Here is an 18,283-nt window from a genome sequence, read left to right on the forward strand (position 1 = left end):
TTCGTGTGGTGGGGTTTAAAGTGTGCGCTTTTTCTCCTGCGCGGTGTTAATAGTCTGATTCTCTCTGCCTTCAGCTGAAGCTAGTGTCCTGCAGTCTGCCCTTCACTTTCCTTCCTGCTGTGAGGTGTGTGTGAGTGTGTGTGTGTGTCACCCTGATCAGAAGCATGGCGTGTGTGTGTCACGTGCGCGAGTGAACATATTTATGAATCTGTAGCATTTTATCCTGCATCACAAATAATAATAATAATAATAATAATAATAATAATAATAAAGAGACATGTTTAATGCAATAAAGGATTTCTGGAGCCTCTAATTGCCACATTGGACTAATGTGCTAAATATTTTCAATCGTGTGTAGGTGAGCTGGGTTTTATGTTAATTTGAAATTACAATGTTACGCCATTGGATGCTGTGTTTTGGTGTCTTGTGGTAATGAATGCAAATGCTCCAGTCTCGTTAAGAGTAATTAAAGCATTCCGAAAACGCGCTTTAAAACTATCACCATCATTTAATTCCTGATTCTCTCTCTCTCTCTCTCTCTCTCTCTCTCTCTCTCTCTCTCTCTCTCTCTCTCTCTCTGAACGGTGATATGTGTCCAATCTCTTCTGAACACCTCCATATTTTGGACTATTTTGGCTTGTTCTGCTTCTCCGCCGACGCTGTTTAATTAGCAGTAAATTGGGGCTTTAGGAAAAGGTGAAGGCGGCGCGGTGAGCTCCGTGCTCAGCGCGCTCGCGCCCTCATTTCCTCCGCGCGCTCCCTGCAGGTGATTTCCTATTAAAGAGCCATCCGTATCCAAACAGCACAAAGAGCACGGGTGAGGAGGAGAGGAAGCTCCAATTTATTCCCATAATCACTGCTTCTGAACTGCCTCCTCAAACACGGCTATTGATGACATGAGGAGAATGCACAAATTAAATACTCCTTCATGTAACCCTTTTTTCTTAAGCATTTACCAAGAGAAAAAGGGGTTTCTTGCTAAACGATCTTTCTTTGTTTTTTGTGCATTGAAACTCTAAAATACACTAAATTTCACTCCACTTATATGCATAAATTGTCTACACACACACACACATATATATGTGTATATATATATATGTGTGTGTGTGTATATATATATATATATATATATATATATGTGTGTGTGTGTGTGTGTGTGTGTGTGTGTGTGTGTATAATTACCTTATGACCAGGATTTTAATGTAACAATATAGCCTACAATATACACATTTATACTGGAAATATATAATATAATTGATATATATATATATATATATATATATATATATATATATATATATATATATATATATATATAATTAATCAGCAATAACCTTAAATCATTTTTCAGTTTGTTAACAGTTTATTAGGCTACATGTACTTATTTATTTTAGTTCTTTCCTGTAATAGACTTTAAAGAAATAGTGTGGTTGTTGGAGTTTGTAAACACAACCTATTCTCATTTATTTTTAAAGAAGAACATTTAGCTGAGTTATCAGAAATATGCTTCACTAAACAGGGAAAAAGGTAGGCCTTAGAATTATCAATTGATTTTAAATGAATAACCTTCGTAAATAAGCAAGCTTTTTTTTAAAAAAAAATCTGAATTTTTTAAGATTTGAATAAGCTCCTACTCTTGAAACTTTAATCTAACCTGACTGAAAGGTGAAAGGTTTATACTTGGAGTAGCCTATTCAAACTTTACAGCATTAATATTTTTTATCAGTAGGCTTTTTTTCTTGATGAAGGCCTAAGAAATATTTACTGATTATTTTTAATAGCCTACATAAACAGGCCAGCCTATTGCTGAAAATATTAGGAAGGTTTGAGTTAAGTAAAATTTCCGGGGTTAATATTAGCATAGTGGCCTATAGGCTATTCTCCACACCCAAATATATTTCACTAGTTGCTCCATGTTATTATCTGTAAGGGTCAAAGGTTAGCATTTCTCCCAAATCCACATTTCACTTCAGCCATCGAGATGCGACTGTCCAATAGGAGCGCAGGCTCGAGCTCGAGCTGGCCAATGAGAGCAGGGGCGGCAGCAGGACAACAGTGGAGGCGGGGCTTCCCGAGGCTCAACTAGAGAGTTTGGAATAGTGCATGAAAGCAAACTCTGCCACTCGCATCCTTCCAGCAGAAATCTGTGGATAAAATTCTCGCACTGGGTTTATTTTCTGCGTGTGCTGTGGACTTTCAGCTGTAACCCTGCACGAGACTGAGTCTGGATATTTCATGTTGTGGAATGATACAAAAATCAAAGTTTGGCTTGTGATGCAAAGGTGAAGAGGCATGTTTTACTCTCTGAGTGTGGCTGTCATTCCAGTGTGATAGTGTGTGTGTGTGTGTGTGTGCTGGTTTAGTGGCTGTCCACTGCTTTAACTGTGTTTTCTAAATAATGTGTCACCATGAGGTTAATGGGTAACACAGTAAGCATTCCCTCTCACTCTCCAGGTGCTATCACAATGGTTGTGCTTATTTCAGAAATGCAAATATTTCATGTTTAAAAGCTTGTGTTAACTGGACTGCTGTGATTGTGTTGTTTCAGGGACGTGCACTTTTCCTTCTGGATGTTATTCCTGTGTGAAGAAGTGCTCCAGTGGATTTGGTGCTGAATGAAGAAGGGAGAAAGAAGCTGCTCAGTGCGGATAAAGCTCAGCGTGTTTTATGCGAGATGAAGTGTGAGAGTCATGGTGCTGAGTGTGTGTCATTATGAAGTGTCAGTGTCACTGTGCTGTGCCTGGAAGACGCTCCGCAGTCGTTAGGCTTTTCTGTGGGAAACGCTGAGGAATGTGTGCGACTGACGCGCTGCATCAGAGCGAAGGCCAGCTCCAGGCTCCGAGTACAAGCGCCCTGAGGATGGTCCAACTCCGCTGAAGTCAGAGCGTGTGTGTGTGTGTGCGTGTGCGTGTGTGTGAGTGTGTGTGTGGGTGATCATTTTTTTGTTGCTCTTGGTTCCTGGAAGTGCGATCCAAACGCTGGCGGGGTGTCGAGCACCGTGCAGCTCTGAAGATAATGAAAGAGAAGTCGAAAAATGCGGCCCGGACTCGGCGGGAGAAGGAGAACAGTGAGTTTTATGAGCTGGCCAAGCTGCTGCCGCTGCCCTCCGCCATCACATCTCAGCTCGACAAAGCCTCCATCATCCGCCTGACCACCAGCTACCTGAAAATGAGACTGGTGTTTCCCGAAGGTGAGAGAAGACTAAGCAGCAGCCTTCACCTTCAGCTCTTACCTCACACTTCATACTTTACTGCATTCTCTTCTATTCTTCTTCTTCTACTTATTATTATTATTATTATTACCACTACCCTATCCTTCTTCTTCTTCTTCTTCTTCTTAGTATTATTATTATTATTATTACCACTACCCTATTCTTCTTCTTCTTCTTCTTCTACTTAGTATTATTATTATTATTACCACTACCCTATTCTTCTTCTTCTTCTTCTTCTTCTTCTTCTACTTAGTATTATTATTATTATTACCACTACCCTATTCTTCTTCTTCTTCTTCTTCTTCTTCTACTTAGTATTATTATTATTACCACTACCCTATTCTTCTTCTTCTTCTTCTTCTTCTACTTAGTATTATTATTATTACCACTACCCTATTCTTCTTCTTCTTCTTCTTCTACTTAGTATTATTATTATTATTACCACTACCCTATTCTTCTTCTTCTTCTTCTTCTTCTTCTACTTAGTATTATTATTATTACCACTACCCTATTCTTCTTCTTCTTCTTCTTCTACTTAGTATTATTATTATTATTACCACTACCCTATTCTTCTTCTTCTTCTTCTACTTATTATTATTATTATTATTATTATTACCACTACCCTATTCTTCTTCTTCTTCTTCTTCTTCTTCTTATTATTATTATTATTATTATTATTATCACTACCCTATTCTTCTTCTTCTTCTTATTATTATTATTATTATTATTATTATTATTATTATTATTATTATTATCACTACACTATTATTATTATTATTATTATTATTATTATTATTATTATTATTATAACTACCTTCTTCTTCTTATTATTATTATTATTAATTAGTCTTATTTATCATAGTCTTAATTAATATTATTACTAGCCCATTGTTGTTGTTGTAGTTGTTATTGTAGTTATTATTATTATTATTATTATTGTTATTATTATTATTATTTTAGCCCATCATCATCATCATCATCATCATCATCATTATTATTATTTTTATTATTTTTGTTGTAGTTGTTGTTTCTATTTAACTTCTTTTCCCTATTTTCCTATATAAAAAAATTAAATATATCTAATTAACTCAATTATTTCTCACCTAAATTCAGGCCTATTTACAGCTTATATTTATAAATTGCTCTAAACCTGGTGTGCGCCTGTGTTGTATTCTTGTCTTACTCCAAATCTGATAAATTGTGAATTTTCGTGGCTAATTTCTTCAAAATATAAATATAACATAAATATATGTTTAACGTACAAATATATGTTTCTGTTACTTCCTTGCAATTTAATTATTTCATTATTTAATTATTATAACTTTTAGCAGCACCATCTTTTTTGCCCGACTAGGTGAGGAATAGGTGACTAATAAAAGCGGGCATTCTGTCCCTTTCTGAAAATTATTATTATTATTATTATTATTATTATTATTATTATTATTGTTATTATTGATGATGATTTATTTTCCTCTCGTTTATACTTGGGGCAGGTTTTGCGCTGATGTGCTGGTGTTGTATGTATATAGATGTAGTGTTTTCAGAGGCAGGCAGGCGTGGAGCTGCTAAAGGGGATTAGTCTTTCTTCTCTCTCAGCTTTGGGCCGTGAGTGAAGGAGCGCCGCGCCAATTAGCGCTGATCTTCTCCAGCACATGCCGCTCTGCACAGCGCTTCCAGCAGCAGCAGCAGCAGCCACAGGCGTCAGACCTGTACAGAGCTGTAGAGAGCTGTAGAAAGCTGTACAGAGCTGTAGAGAGCTGTAGAAAGCTGTACAGAGCTGGCCATGAGGATGGAGAGAGTGGCGGAGTGCTTGGGCCAGTCCCTCCCAGCACTCAGGCTTCAGAGTCGCATATCAGAGTGAGATGTTAGCAGTGAGGCGGCTGTTGCAGGGGCTGTTGCAGTAGCTGTTGCAGGGGCTGTTGCAGGGGCTGTTGCAGGGGCTGTTGCAGTAGCTGTTGCAGTGGCTGTTGCAGGGGCTGTTGCAGTAGCTGTTGCAGTAGCTGTTGCATTGGCTGTTGCAGTAGCTGTTGCAGGGGCTGTTGCAGTAGCTGTTGCAGTAGCTGTTGCAGGGGCTGTTGCAGTAGCTGTTGCAGGGGCTGTTGCAGGGGCTGTAGTGGGGAAATGTCGATCGTCAGGGTCGCTGTTGACCCTCAGTGCTTTCACATGCGGGTGGAGAAGCAAGAACATGAGGACGTGAAGCGATCATTAATCCTCAGGTTGTGCATGGAGAGTCTGCAACATCAGCTTTCTGCAGCCAGAGTTTAGGAAATAAGCTTATAAAGTGGAAACCTCCATCTTTCTTCTCTTTTCCTGATGCCTAAGCTCGTGCTGGAGCTTACATATCTGCTCCAAAAGTATTTAATAGTGATTTTAACACGTTCTTCATCCTGCAGTTTGTTACGTGCTTGTTTCAGGTGTAGTTTAAATATCTGGGCAATCTGTGTAAATTAATACAAATTTACACATTAAAAAAAAATAATAGACAAGAGTATAAATTCAGTTCATTATTGTGCGCGTGAGGATCATGTGTTGATTATTTCTCAGTTATGAAAGTAGATTTTGATCATGTGGCAGGTTTGACCTGAGCTAACAGTTAATACAGTCCACTAGCTGCATGGAGATATTTAGTGTTAGGTGGAGACTATAAGGCGGGTTATAAATGCAGACATTAGTAGTGCCTGGTAAAGAGGCTGGAAGGTAATTGAAGAGAGTGTTGAGAGTGAGCTGCTGTGCTGCCTTTCACACTGGAGAGCTGCATCAGAGGCGCACATGTGCTTCAGCCATCATCTTCTCGCCATCCTCTTCCTCAGCGTTGCGCTTGGCGCTGTGTGCAGTGAACACAACCTCTGCTCCAAAACTAACCAAAGTGCAGTGCTCTTACGCGCCTGATTTACGGCCTGGTGTGGAAATGTTTACCTTTCCTACCCTTCATCTCCAATAGTTTCCCCAATGCCACTAACTAAACAACAAGCCAAAATGACCTTTTTCATTTTTAAAGTCTTTTTTATTAACAAATGAAAATAATAATAATAATAATAATAATAATAATAATAACAATAACAATAACAATAACAATAAAATTACTATTTTGTGCAGGTTTAGTTGCCATCTAGTCGAATAATCTTGTATTATCTTGTAGCATTATTATTATTATTATTATTATTATTATTATTATTATTGAATTGTCATTTGCATGAAATGTGCTGTATAAATACATTTGCCTTTACTTATTATTATTATTATTATTATTATTATTATTATTATTGTTGAATTGTCATTTGCATGAAATGTGCTGTATAAATACATTTGCATTTAATAATAATAATAATAATAATAATAATAATAATAATAATAGTAATAATAATAATAATAATAATGATGATGATGATGTAAAATGACAGGCATGTAGCGGGGTATTTGTAGAAGCAGAGACTTTTCTCCAGCTTGCTCAGGTTATGAGGCGCTGTGGCCAGTGCTGGAGAGAGTCCAGTGGAGTGTGGAGTGTGTAGGATGGAGGTGATTTTCTCGCCTGCCAGCAGCTGGAAGGTTTCTGGAGCGCTTCAGTGGATTACTCTTTTATCAGCACAAACGAGCGCTTTTGTCTGAAAGCCGCTTAGCTCGCTGCGAACTCCTCAAGCCGCCCGAGTACAGATCTCATTTCTCCTGCCTAGCAAAGTTCCGTTTGTAATGATCTTAAACTACAGATTAGCTTTTCTTTTCCCCTGCGGTAGGTCAAGTGCAAAAAAAAAAAAGGAAAAAAAAAGAAAAAAAAAGAAACTTCAAAGCTTTGATGCATTAAGTGTGCAATATCATTAGTTCAGATTTGCACAAATGTCCAACACATCGAATATTTTTAAACATCTGAATCCGAGCTGTTTGTTGGGAACAAGCTACAGATTTTCCAATCGACCTCGAAAAGCACGGGATTAAAAAAAATCATTTTAGTGTTCATCTGACTTCAGTATTATTGTTATTATTATTATTATTATTATTATTATTATTATTATTATTATTATTGTCATTATTATTATTATTATTATTATTATTATTATTATTGTTGTTGTTGCTAGCTCGTGTTTAAAGCAGCCATGTGCATGTTGGAGCTCTAGCAGAGCAGCAGGAGTGCTCCACACAGGGACTCAGGGCTGGAGAGTTGAGGAAAGCCAGACACAGTTCCCAGTGAATGAGGATGTGCAGGCTGTCTGTGTTTGAGTTGTGCTTCAGCAATGATTTGATTGTTTCTGTTGTGTAAACCCGAAGTGTATATTTGGTTAATATTAAAATGGGACTCGGAGCTTTGCTGTGATCCCTGTTTGTTTTGGCAGATTTGCATATCAATAGGGGATTGCGTCAGGACTGAGAGCAGCCTGCACCTCCGCACTGCTCTTAGCATGCTCTGTCCTGTGTGCATCTGCATCCCACTGACATCTCCACTGCATTCATCCCCTGATCCTCCCTCTCTCCCACACCATACTGACAATAATAGTAATAATTACGATATTTTTAATTACAATATTACAAAATTACAATAATAGTAATAATAGCAATAATAGTAATAACAATAATACTAGCAGCAACAACAATAACAACAACAATAATAGCAGTAATAATAATAACAATAATACTAACAATAAATATACTAGCAGCAGCAACAACAACAACAACAACAACAACAACAATAATAATAATAATAATAATAATAACAACAATAATAATAATAATAATAATAATAATAATAATAATAATTATTATTATTATTATTATTATTATTATGTATTGGCTGAAATTGTATAACATGTATTTATTGTGCAGGTTTGGGGGAATCATGGGGCCATGTGAGCAGAGCCAGCTCTCTGGACAATGTGGGCCGTGAGCTCGGATCCCATTTACTACAGGTAGGACTACATTTCATACTATTACTATACTATTAATAATAATAATAATAATAATAATAATAATACACTAAGAATAATGTAGCCTAGAAATAATAATCTAATCTAATAGTTGTTGAATAGTTTGTAGTGTGTGGTTGAGCAGATAATTGCTGTGGGCTTCTTCTTCTTCTGAGTTTATTTATTTGGGCTTTTCAGGATAAAGGGTTTATATGTGGAGTATTTCTCTCTGTAATATTCTGTATGAGCCGCAGAAAATATCCGCAGAAATCCGCGCTGTAACTGCGCCAATGCAACACACATTTCTGATGCTGACCCTGAATCTATATTAATAAATAAATCATTTACCTCAGTAAAAGTGGTGAGGGTTTGAGTGTTTAATCAGGCAGGGGTGTGAATATCTGGGAGCACTTATGCAGTGTTACTGAAGAGCTCATGAGCGGAGCAGGAAACCACACGCGCGTTAAAGGAACGAAATCAGACTCAGGCGGGTTTTAGCTTCACGTGCTGGACTCTTCATTAATCCGACAAAAGGCGTGTGCATTGTTATATAAACATTTCTCCATATGTATAACTCTGTCTATTTTCAGACTTTGGACGGGTTTATTTTCGTAGTCGCCCCGGATGGGAAGATCATGTACATTTCGGAGACTGCGTCAGTGCATTTAGGCCTGTCCCAGGTACAGTGCATGTCACCATGTTTGCCCAGATCTGCTTCCTGCGTGTGTGTCGCGAGCCTCACGGCTCCTTGCTGTGTTTGAGCAGGATGACAGAGGTTCATTTTAACAGGTAGAGCTGACGGGGAACAGTATTTATGAGTACATCCACCCCGCTGATCATGATGAGATGACCGCAGTGCTCACCGCGCACCAGCCTTACCATTCCCACTTCGTGCAGGGTACAGAGCACACACACACACACACACACACACACACACACACACGCACTGCCGAGCTCATACACACATTCACACTGCAGAAGCGTTTATACGATTTGTAATTTATCCTCTTGATCTCTAGAATATGAAATGGAGCGCTCTTTCTTTTTGAGAATGAAATGCGTCCTGGCCAAAAGAAACGCAGGACTGACATGCGGCGGCTATAAGGTTAGTTAATCTGAGCTCATTTCTTTTTCACCTGCAAAACCTTCATGTACCGAAAAATATAAAGAAATATAAATATTAATTCAATTTTTGCTGAATTTTTTGAAAATTTAAATGGATTAATTTGCCACTACAGTGCCTGCATGTGGCTCAACAAGGAGACATCTCTGCACCAATCCTTTCTTTCTTTCTTTCTTTCTTTCTTTCTTTCAGTTAATACTCCTTAAGCCTCTAGCTGTGAAAAACCTAATGATTATGAAATATTATACACAGAATATCTATTTTAAAAAGTGTACATGAGGGTTTGTGAATATTTTGTATGCATGTATGTGTGTTCATATTTCTGCTCATTCCTTTGTGCTCTTGTTTCTTTCTTTTTTTTTTTTTTTTAATGCACTAAGGTGATTCATTGCAGTGGCTACCTAAAAATCCGGCAGTACAGCTTAGACATGTCTCTGTTCGACGGCTGCTATCAGAACGTGGGTCTGGTGGCTGTGGGTCACTCATTGCCCCCCAGTGCGGTGACGGAGATCAAGCTCCACAGCAACATGTTCATGTTCAGAGCCAGCCTGGACATGAAGCTCATCTTCCTCGACTCCAGGTAGTCTGCATCCTCGTCCTCTGTAGGATGGATGGTGCACCTTTCTACAGTGAGAATGTACTGTGTTAATAGGCACGTTGGTGTCACATAATAGTTAAGGCCACCAAACACTCACCCCTGCTTATGTATGTATGTATGTATTTATATATTTATGTATATGTGTGTGTTCCTTTGTTTGTGTGTTAAGTTTTGTTTGTATATTCATGTTCCTTCATGAACACGCATATGCACCTGTTATTCTGTGCAGCATGCATGTTTGCATGTTAGGCTCATATTTGTACAAATTCTCTTTGTGTGCGTGTGTGTGTATGTGTGTTGGGTGGGTGTGTGTGCACAGGTGTTTGTGTGCACATTGGCAATGTAATTATTCTCCTCCATGTTGGTTTGCCAGGGTGGCGGAGCTTACTGGCTATGAGCCACAGGATTTAATAGAGAAGACTCTTTACCATCACGTCCACAGCTGTGACACCTTTCACCTACGCTGCGCACACCACTTGTGTGAGTTAGCTTTGTTTTTGCTCATTCCTCTGGTTATCTTCCTCCCCTGACATGGCCAGTCACACTGTAGCCACAGGAATAATCACAACACCATTACCCACGATGAACACAGCACTTCACTTTTCATTTAATGTGCTATTAATATATTAATGCCTTACAGCTATACGGCATGAAGAGAGAGTTGTAACTAAATTATAAATCCATACATGTGATGAATAATAAAAACACACTCTTGACCTGATTGTCAATATAGTGAACTTCGAGATACTTCATAATTAATTGATTTCAAGACAGTATACTTCAGATTTGATTAAAAAAAATCAAGCTAGATTAAAAAAAAAATCCAAGTGATAAAAAGTGTCATTAGGGAGATCAAATTCACGTTTTCTGTTTATTTTTTTTCCTAACTGTAATAAACTCATCTTTAATAAAATTCATATCATACTGATAAGCACAAGCTTGCCTATTGTCTATAAAGATTGTAAATGTGTATAAAATACTACTGTTTTTAATATGTATATTAAATTTAATATAAGTGTAATTTAGGGAACTGTAAGTTGTATAATGTTGCTATTTTATTGACATCTGCAACAATTATGGTATTTACAGTATATTAAGAGATGCTGGTTAAGTACAATAAACATAGTTGCAAAAAGAGTGCTTTAATCATAGCAATATTACAGCAAATTAGTGCTGATTAGACATAGAGAATGAATACATGGCAAGGAGGGGGGTGCATAGGGTTGGGGGTGGGGAGCAGATTATCCAACTCTGAAACTATATTAGAGCTCAACTAAAGTACATCATTATTTAACAACAACAATTCAAAAATGAATAAAAGTTTCAGGGATATGTTTTTCTTTATAAGATTAACAGATAATTAGACACCTAAAGCCCTCTGATCTGAGATCTGTTCTCTCTTTTTCTTTCTCGGTCTCGCTGTGTGTATGCAGTGTTGGTGAAGGGGCAGGTCACTACAAAGTACTACAGGTTTTTGGCTAAGGAAGGTGGCTGGGTGTGGGTGCAGAGCTATGCAACCATTGTGCACAACAGCAGATCCTCCAGACCTCACTGTATTGTCAGTGTGAACTATGTCCTCACGTGAGTAGGCTATTCATTATTTATTCATTTCTTTTCTATTTTCGTCACATATATGATGTAAGAATGATGTCTATTAGCTTGTGTGGTCTGAACCCTATTTATAAAGCAATTATAAAGATGTCAGGCAGGTTGACATGCATATAATCTTCAGTTTGATGGTAATATGGTTCATTATTTAGGTGGCAATAAAGAATTAAGTAAAATGTATATATATATATATATATATATATATATATATATTCTTACAGTTGAAATATAATGATCCATTATCCATTATATGTAACTAAACACAGAAAGATATAGAGTGAATTAGTTTTGTTATATGTTAGGCTACTATGATAGCATATATATGTTATCATCAATTAAATTAAAATTAAAAAATTAAAAAAAAATGTAAATCTGATTAGGAATAATCATCATGTTAAATAAACCTGACAGCTTTACTGTTGTTATCTGGGACATGTCTATTTAACCATTGCTCAAAAGGTAGCTGAATGACTAGCAAGAATAATGCTGTGTACAAATACCATCAATCTAATGGCCAAATAAACCCTTCTGTGATAGGTTTAACTGAATATTTATGAAAATATTTATCAAATACATACATTTTGCACATACAAATCACTGCACATTTGCATAGTTTAGAAGGTAAAAATTCCATTTCCATAAAGTATTGTACTCACACAATTTATTCGGAAACAACAAAACAAATCCTGTGCACATTTAGGTGTTTCTTGTCTCTAAAGGCCTGAATTAACTAATAAAGTAATAATCAAGAATTATTGCAATACAAAAAAAGCTAAGAAAAAGGTTTATTTTAAGGTTTATGAATTTACTGGGAGCTTATTTATTTGATAAGCCTAGTGCTTTACTATCCCGTTCTCACAGCTAACTCCTACAATTACACCCATGTATGGTGAAAGCGATGCTGACCCCAGTAACCCCAGACGTGCTCTCGCTTCTGCTCAGCTAATCGCACAGTGCACCGCTCTGAAACATGTCTGTAGCTTAAAAAAATTGCACAGCGTGCACCTGTCGAGTACCGTAAATGGGCACTTCCGTTTTGTCCATGTCATTCTGCTTGTGCAACCTTTCGTGCTCATGGTGGCGTGAGAAGCAGAAATTAGTATGCAGCGGCACGTTTATACGCATCGGAGAAGGTGTGCTGGTCTTTACCCTGGAGGTTAGTGCTGCTTGTGTGAAAGGAAAGAGGCTTACTACACAGCAAATAAAAAAAAAAATCTTAAAATACATACGCTGTAATCATTCAAGACATAATAATGAACAAATTACATATTTTATCAAATCCTAGTAATTTCATGAGTGCTCGGTTTTTGTGATGTGACAATATGACTTCACGTATAATTTCAAATGATAGCAAATGTGCTATAATTCACTATAAACACAGTTCCTATATTAAATATAAGCTGTTATGAATGACCACTGGCTTAGGGGATCCTTGTCATGGCTGCTGTAGTGCTCTTCAGGTGGGAAGTCTGTGTGAAAACAACACTCTCAGCTGTGTCTCTGCTCACTACATGAATTATATGGGTGGCTGATTCAAGCCTGATTTATTTGTCATGCATTCGGATGCATTATCACTATTTCCCTGGAACTCCCTGTAAAGAATGAAGCGACTCTGGCTGAGAAGCCATCCGTTATGTTGTGGCTGGGAGTGGAGGCTGCACAGATGAGCGAAATGAGTTTCTATGTGTCTTTGCACGTCCAGAACGTCCTGTGGAAGCAGTGCCAGTGCCTGACATCCGTGCCTTAGCTCTCATTTAGCCTGCCTGTTGCAGATGTGAATGATTCGGCGCCATAACAGCCTCCATTAAGCAAAAGAGGTGCTGCATGCTCATGCTAATGTGAAGCTGGGAGCAGCTTCACGCAGCTCCCTGAGCTCAAAGTCATAAAAAGAAGTGTTTATGAGCCTTAATTAATAGGCTGTAAAGATGATGAGTGTTTATAGCGCACAGCTTGCTAAGTGTGTTGCTAAGAGTTCTGTTCCTCCCTGTTATGACAGGCATGTGTTTGATCCACAGTTTAATGCACTTATAGCTTAAAAAATTGAATTTAGGTGCAGAGACTTGCTCCCTGTTTGACCCCGCACTCTGTGTGTGTGTGTGTGTGTGTGTTGTCTCATAATTGCAAAGCTAATCTTTGTTCACAGCAGAACCAGGTGAATGTGTCTGGCCTCTTATCCTAGCTGTTATCAGAATGTCTGCTTGTTCACTACACTATGCAGTGTAAAGTATAACTCTGTGTGTGTGTGTGTGTGTGTGTGTGTGTGTGTGTGTGTGCTGCACATTTTAGCCATTTGTGATGACCAAAAATGTCCTGATAATCACCAGCTCCTCATAAAATAATCTTTGTTTTACAGAAAAAGCTTTTATTTGTAAAACTAAAAAAATCCAAAATATTTCCTTTTGGTTTCTGGGGTTTGGGATTTTTTAGGTATAGACCTAAATTTTTTGCTAGACCGATAATTGTCACTGGAAGCTCCTTAGAAGGAGAGTAACATGTGTGTGTATGGTTGTGGGGGGGGCTTGGGTTTTTTATATCCTGGTGGGGACCAAATAGGATAGGAATATCTGACAGTTTTGATACTGTGGGGGCACTTGGTTGGCTACTGAGTTTAAGGTCAGAGTTGGATTATAAGTAATGAATAATTAATATAAATAATTAAATAATTATGTCAGTGGAAGCTCCTCACAAGGATAATAAGACAAATGTGTGTATGTGTGTAAAATGGCACTGAGGCTGCTCACATTCTGCTTGTTTTGGCTTCTGTCTACAACCTATAACCTTAGATATAGATTCCTGTTTACCCAGTGACTTTGACTTAGATTAAGATCCTTGCATAAGTGCATAAGCGTGTGTGTCTATATGTGTCCTTCTGTGTGGCTTGATCTTTGGCTGACATGTTCTGGACTCTCCAGACACAATTTTCTTGATTTGAAAGTTGAATCATCATAGGGAAGAAAAATCCATACCGCACTTTACTTAGAAATCAATTTCCATTTCCTAGTTACGCCTCATGCAGGATCTGCGTGTGAGTTTGGTTTAGCCAGACATAGCTCTTAATCTCAGTGCGTATTTGAACGAAGACGCTTCCCCTCTGTCGTGTGTTTGTAAAAGCCTTGCTCCAATCTCCAGGAGAAACAATGGCTACCAACTGTACCTCCTCCTTTCTTATGCATACACACTGTTTCTCTCCCACACACATAAACACTTTCACACCGGGCTCTTCTAAATGAGCAACTGCGTCTTAATTACCAAACAGATGTTAGCTTGCATTTACAGCATTGAGAGAATTGAAATAAAAATCTCTAGTACACAAACACACCAGAGACGCACTTATACAAACAGCCTCACACCACTCTGCTAGAGAGCTTGTCTTTGTGTAATGAAAGTATTGATTTTAAGCCTGCTGAGTGCAATACCTGTTGGACTTCAGCTGTAACTTCAGCTTTAGCTTTTTCTCTACAGGGAAACTGAGTATAAAGGTCTACAGCTGTCCTTAGACCAAGCGGCATCCAACAAACCATCGTTCACCTACAGTAGCCCCTCCAACCCGGTCAGTGACAGCAGGAAGGCGAGTAAAAGCAGGGTGTCCCGCACTAAACCCAAAACACGACTCTCTCCTTACCCACACGTGAGTGTGTTTGTTCAATCAAGCAACTATATGCCCCTCCTATTGGAAGCATATGTATGGTCCAAATTTAATATCCAGAGACAGTGGTTAATGGATATGTGTGTGTGTTTTTGTGCAGTATCCAGGCTTCCACACTGAGCGCTCCGAGTCTGATCAGGACAGCAGCCCGTGGGGTGGGAGTCCTCTGACTGACTCTGCCTCCCCACAGCTATTAGAGCAAAGTGAAAGCATGGATGCATCCTGTGTGTACCGCCAGTTCCCAGAGCCCCGCCCTCTGTGCTACAGCCTGCCTCTGTCTGAGGAGCATCACACATCCAGCGATCACCAAGGTCACAGTCATTCACAGGCCTGCGAGCGTGGCCGCTGTGAGGCTGGCAGATACTTCCTGGGTACTCCACAGACCGGGCGTGAGGCGTGGTGGGGTGCCGCCCGCTCGCTCTTGCCTCTACCCAAGTCCCCAGCTGAGAATGGAGATGGGTACGAGTGTGCCATGCCCCACATCACCTCCATCCACAGCCTACATGGTGAGTCTCACTTTGAGTATTGAATGATGCATTGAATAGCTGCAGATATGGATTTTCTAATCCACAATTAAAAACTGTGAATATGACTAAGGAATGAAAAGTTGTAGGCACACCACCTCTGTGTGGATAAGATCGGAGACTCCTGATCTAACACTTTGGCTATGGTGGCTTTCTTTGACTTTTGTTTGCAGTGAGAGGCCACTGGGATGAGGACAGCACGGTCAGCTCTCCAGATGCTGGCTCAGCCAGTGACTCAGGCGACCGATACCGAATTGAGCACTTCCGCTCCAGCCCACAGGAGCCCAGCAAGATCGAGACACTAATTCGGGCCACGCAGCAGATGATAAAAGAGGAAGAGAGCCGGCTGCAGCTGAGGAAGAGTGGTACCGAACTAAATCTAGGGCCCGCTAATGGTCTAGCTAAGAGCACCAGCTCCTGCTTCAGTAATGAGTTTGCCCAGTCAGCGCTGCAGGGAGTTGTGTGTCGGGGTTCAGCTCAGGTGACCAGCCCCGCCCCCAGCCCCACCCCTCTGTCTCGCCTCAGCAGCCCCAGTTCTGAGCGGTTGGCCAAAGCCAAAGACTTCCTGCAAACTGAGCTTTCATCTCCGCAGCAGCAACAGCAGCAACAGCAGCAACAACTGGGCCTTGCGGGCTCCTGCGCCGTCTCTCCCACCCCCGCACTCTACCCCTCTCATCCACGCCAGTATCTGGACAAACACACTGCCTACTCACTCAGCGGCTACACACTGGAGCACCTCTATGAGGCGGACAGCTTCAGAGGGTATGCGCTAGGCTGCGCAAGCTCCTCCCACTACGACATGGCCTCTCACCTGCGCATGCAAGCCGAGCAAACCACCAGCCATAAAGGGACCTCCGTCATCATCTCCAACGGCAGCTGACGCTCAGACCCTGACTTTGTCTCCCAGAAGAGAAAAAACATTCAATAGTTCTGTAGTTTCCTGTTCTGAGAGCTTTTATGTTTATATTTGCATTGCTTAGAAGGATTCTAGACCTCAGTATTAAGGTAACTCCATTCATGCATTTAAAGTACCGATGAGTCAGAGAAACAATATTTTAAAAGTCACTATTTTACAAGAGTAGCTGTTGAAGGAGGTTTTTATGTCACAAATTACACTACAGTTTGGAAAAGGAAGTGACTGGACAAGGGGAAAGACTAATATTATAAACAGGGCTATGTCCCAATGAAGAAAAAGAAAAAAAATCATAGTTATTGATAAATACACATTGAGATTATCTCCACAAAAATGTAAGTGCATCAAATATGTTTTTGCAATCAGTATTTTTTATGTTTGTTTGTTTTTTTTTCAAACTTATACAATGGATTGAATGATCGAATTGTCTATAATGATTATGGTGATTTGAGTGACATTAGTCACTTTTGACCTTTTGCATTTGAGTGCTCTCATTCCCATTTCATGTCCCATTCATTGTTTTCCACAAGCAAATGAATTAGTGTTTTCAATACAGCCCACCTTCCATGTACGAAAAAAAGATGAGACATTACATTTTATTATTGTACAAACAAATATCTGACACATCTTACCAAATCAAGTAGTAAACAGACCTTAAAATAAAGATTTACAATAATTAATTGGTTTTTATTGGTGGGTTCTGTCACAAGTTTGATTTAACAGCTGCCATAATGTCACTATCACTACGTCTGACAGTTATAAAAGATTGCAATGATTCTAACACTAGTCCAAGAAACCTATAATTTTTTTTGTTTAAGATCCTAAATACCTAATTAAATTTTAATGTTTCGATGTGTCAGAGTATTTGTCTTATAACAGCATTTGACTTCAACAAACAAACAGTCCACAACACTAGTACAAACCAAACCAAGCCAAGCTGTGCTGTGGAAATCAGTGAGGATGTTTACTGAGAATCGCAGCTGCAGGGAACTTCTGACTTTTTAGCAGTATAACTAAATTATCCCGATTTTTCAATTCTAATGACCTCAGTTTGATATATTTCACACACGTGGCATGATGGGGAAATGGTGTGGCTGCAGGCTGTAACTGGTAAAGAAGGATGTGTAATTCTTTATGCTATTGTGAACTGAGTGAATGTGGAGTGATGGATGTGGAAGATGGAGGTACAGTAATAGGAGGTGTGATATGTCTGGTGGTCTGTGAGATGAAACTCTAACTGATACAGACTGACAGAGACAGAGCTGTCTGAGCCTCAGCTCATCCGTCTCCTCTGCTCTCAGGCTGCTTTCTGACCGGGAGAAACCGGCTCTCTTTGAGACTGCAGTGTTTTCTTACAGTGAGGAAAATCCTTCTCTAAATTTATTTATGATGTAAATAAGCTCAAATATGTTTTGATGCACAAGTGGCAAATGTATTTATTATGTGAATTAAAAAAAAAAGTTTTCATTTCGGTTTTAAATATAGTTCCAGTCAAACCAGTGTCTCCTCTTTAATTTGTACTTCAGTCTTTTTGAAATTACAATTACACACTTCAGTAAACAAACACAATCAGCAGTACATTATAGCACATTATGCATTGTAATAACTTATTAAGGGATGCATTTTGTTTATTTATTTGAATAAGATTACTTTTTAAAATGAGATTCGTTATATAGTTTTATAAACAATCAATCCAGTGATAAAATAGACAAGTGTTTCCTGACACGTTCTGTTTTTTTAATCTTAACCTGCGTAAATAAAATTTATT

General features: G+C 38.9%; 1 protein-coding gene across 1 annotated transcript; it reads left to right on the forward strand.

Annotated features, from left to right (window-relative positions):
* Positions 1-1,773: 1,773 nt before the first annotated feature.
* sim1a (SIM bHLH transcription factor 1a) lies at positions 1,774-18,072 on the forward strand. Its single transcript, XM_026926040.3, has 12 exons — positions 1,774-2,282; positions 2,549-3,190; positions 8,024-8,106; positions 8,694-8,783; positions 8,893-9,001; positions 9,123-9,208; positions 9,607-9,806; positions 10,198-10,304; positions 11,258-11,405; positions 14,895-15,060; positions 15,179-15,584; positions 15,776-18,072. The coding sequence occupies exons 2-12, from the start codon at positions 3,016-3,018 to the stop codon at positions 16,480-16,482; spliced, it is 2,277 nt and encodes a 758-aa protein (XP_026781841.1). The 5' UTR covers positions 1,774-2,282; positions 2,549-3,015; the 3' UTR covers positions 16,483-18,072.
* Positions 18,073-18,283: the final 211 nt, after the last annotated feature.

Source organism: Pangasianodon hypophthalmus, chromosome 1, assembly GCF_027358585.1.
Source record: "Pangasianodon hypophthalmus isolate fPanHyp1 chromosome 1, fPanHyp1.pri, whole genome shotgun sequence".
Lineage (NCBI taxonomy): Eukaryota > Metazoa > Chordata > Actinopteri > Siluriformes > Pangasiidae > Pangasianodon > Pangasianodon hypophthalmus.

Bases quoted from the DNA above. Each gene is read 5' to 3' on its own strand.
- sim1a (XM_026926040.3), top strand. From the start codon at position 3,016: ATGAAAGAGAAGTCGAAAAATGCGGCCCGGACTCGGCGGGAGAAGGAG. The intron at 8,107-8,693 runs GTAGGACTACAT...GTCTATTTTCAG, and splicing joins TCGGATCCCATTTACTACAG to ACTTTGGACGGGTTTATTTT. The intron at 11,406-14,894 runs GTGAGTAGGCTA...TTTTCTCTACAG, and splicing joins AGTGTGAACTATGTCCTCAC to GGAAACTGAGTATAAAGGTC.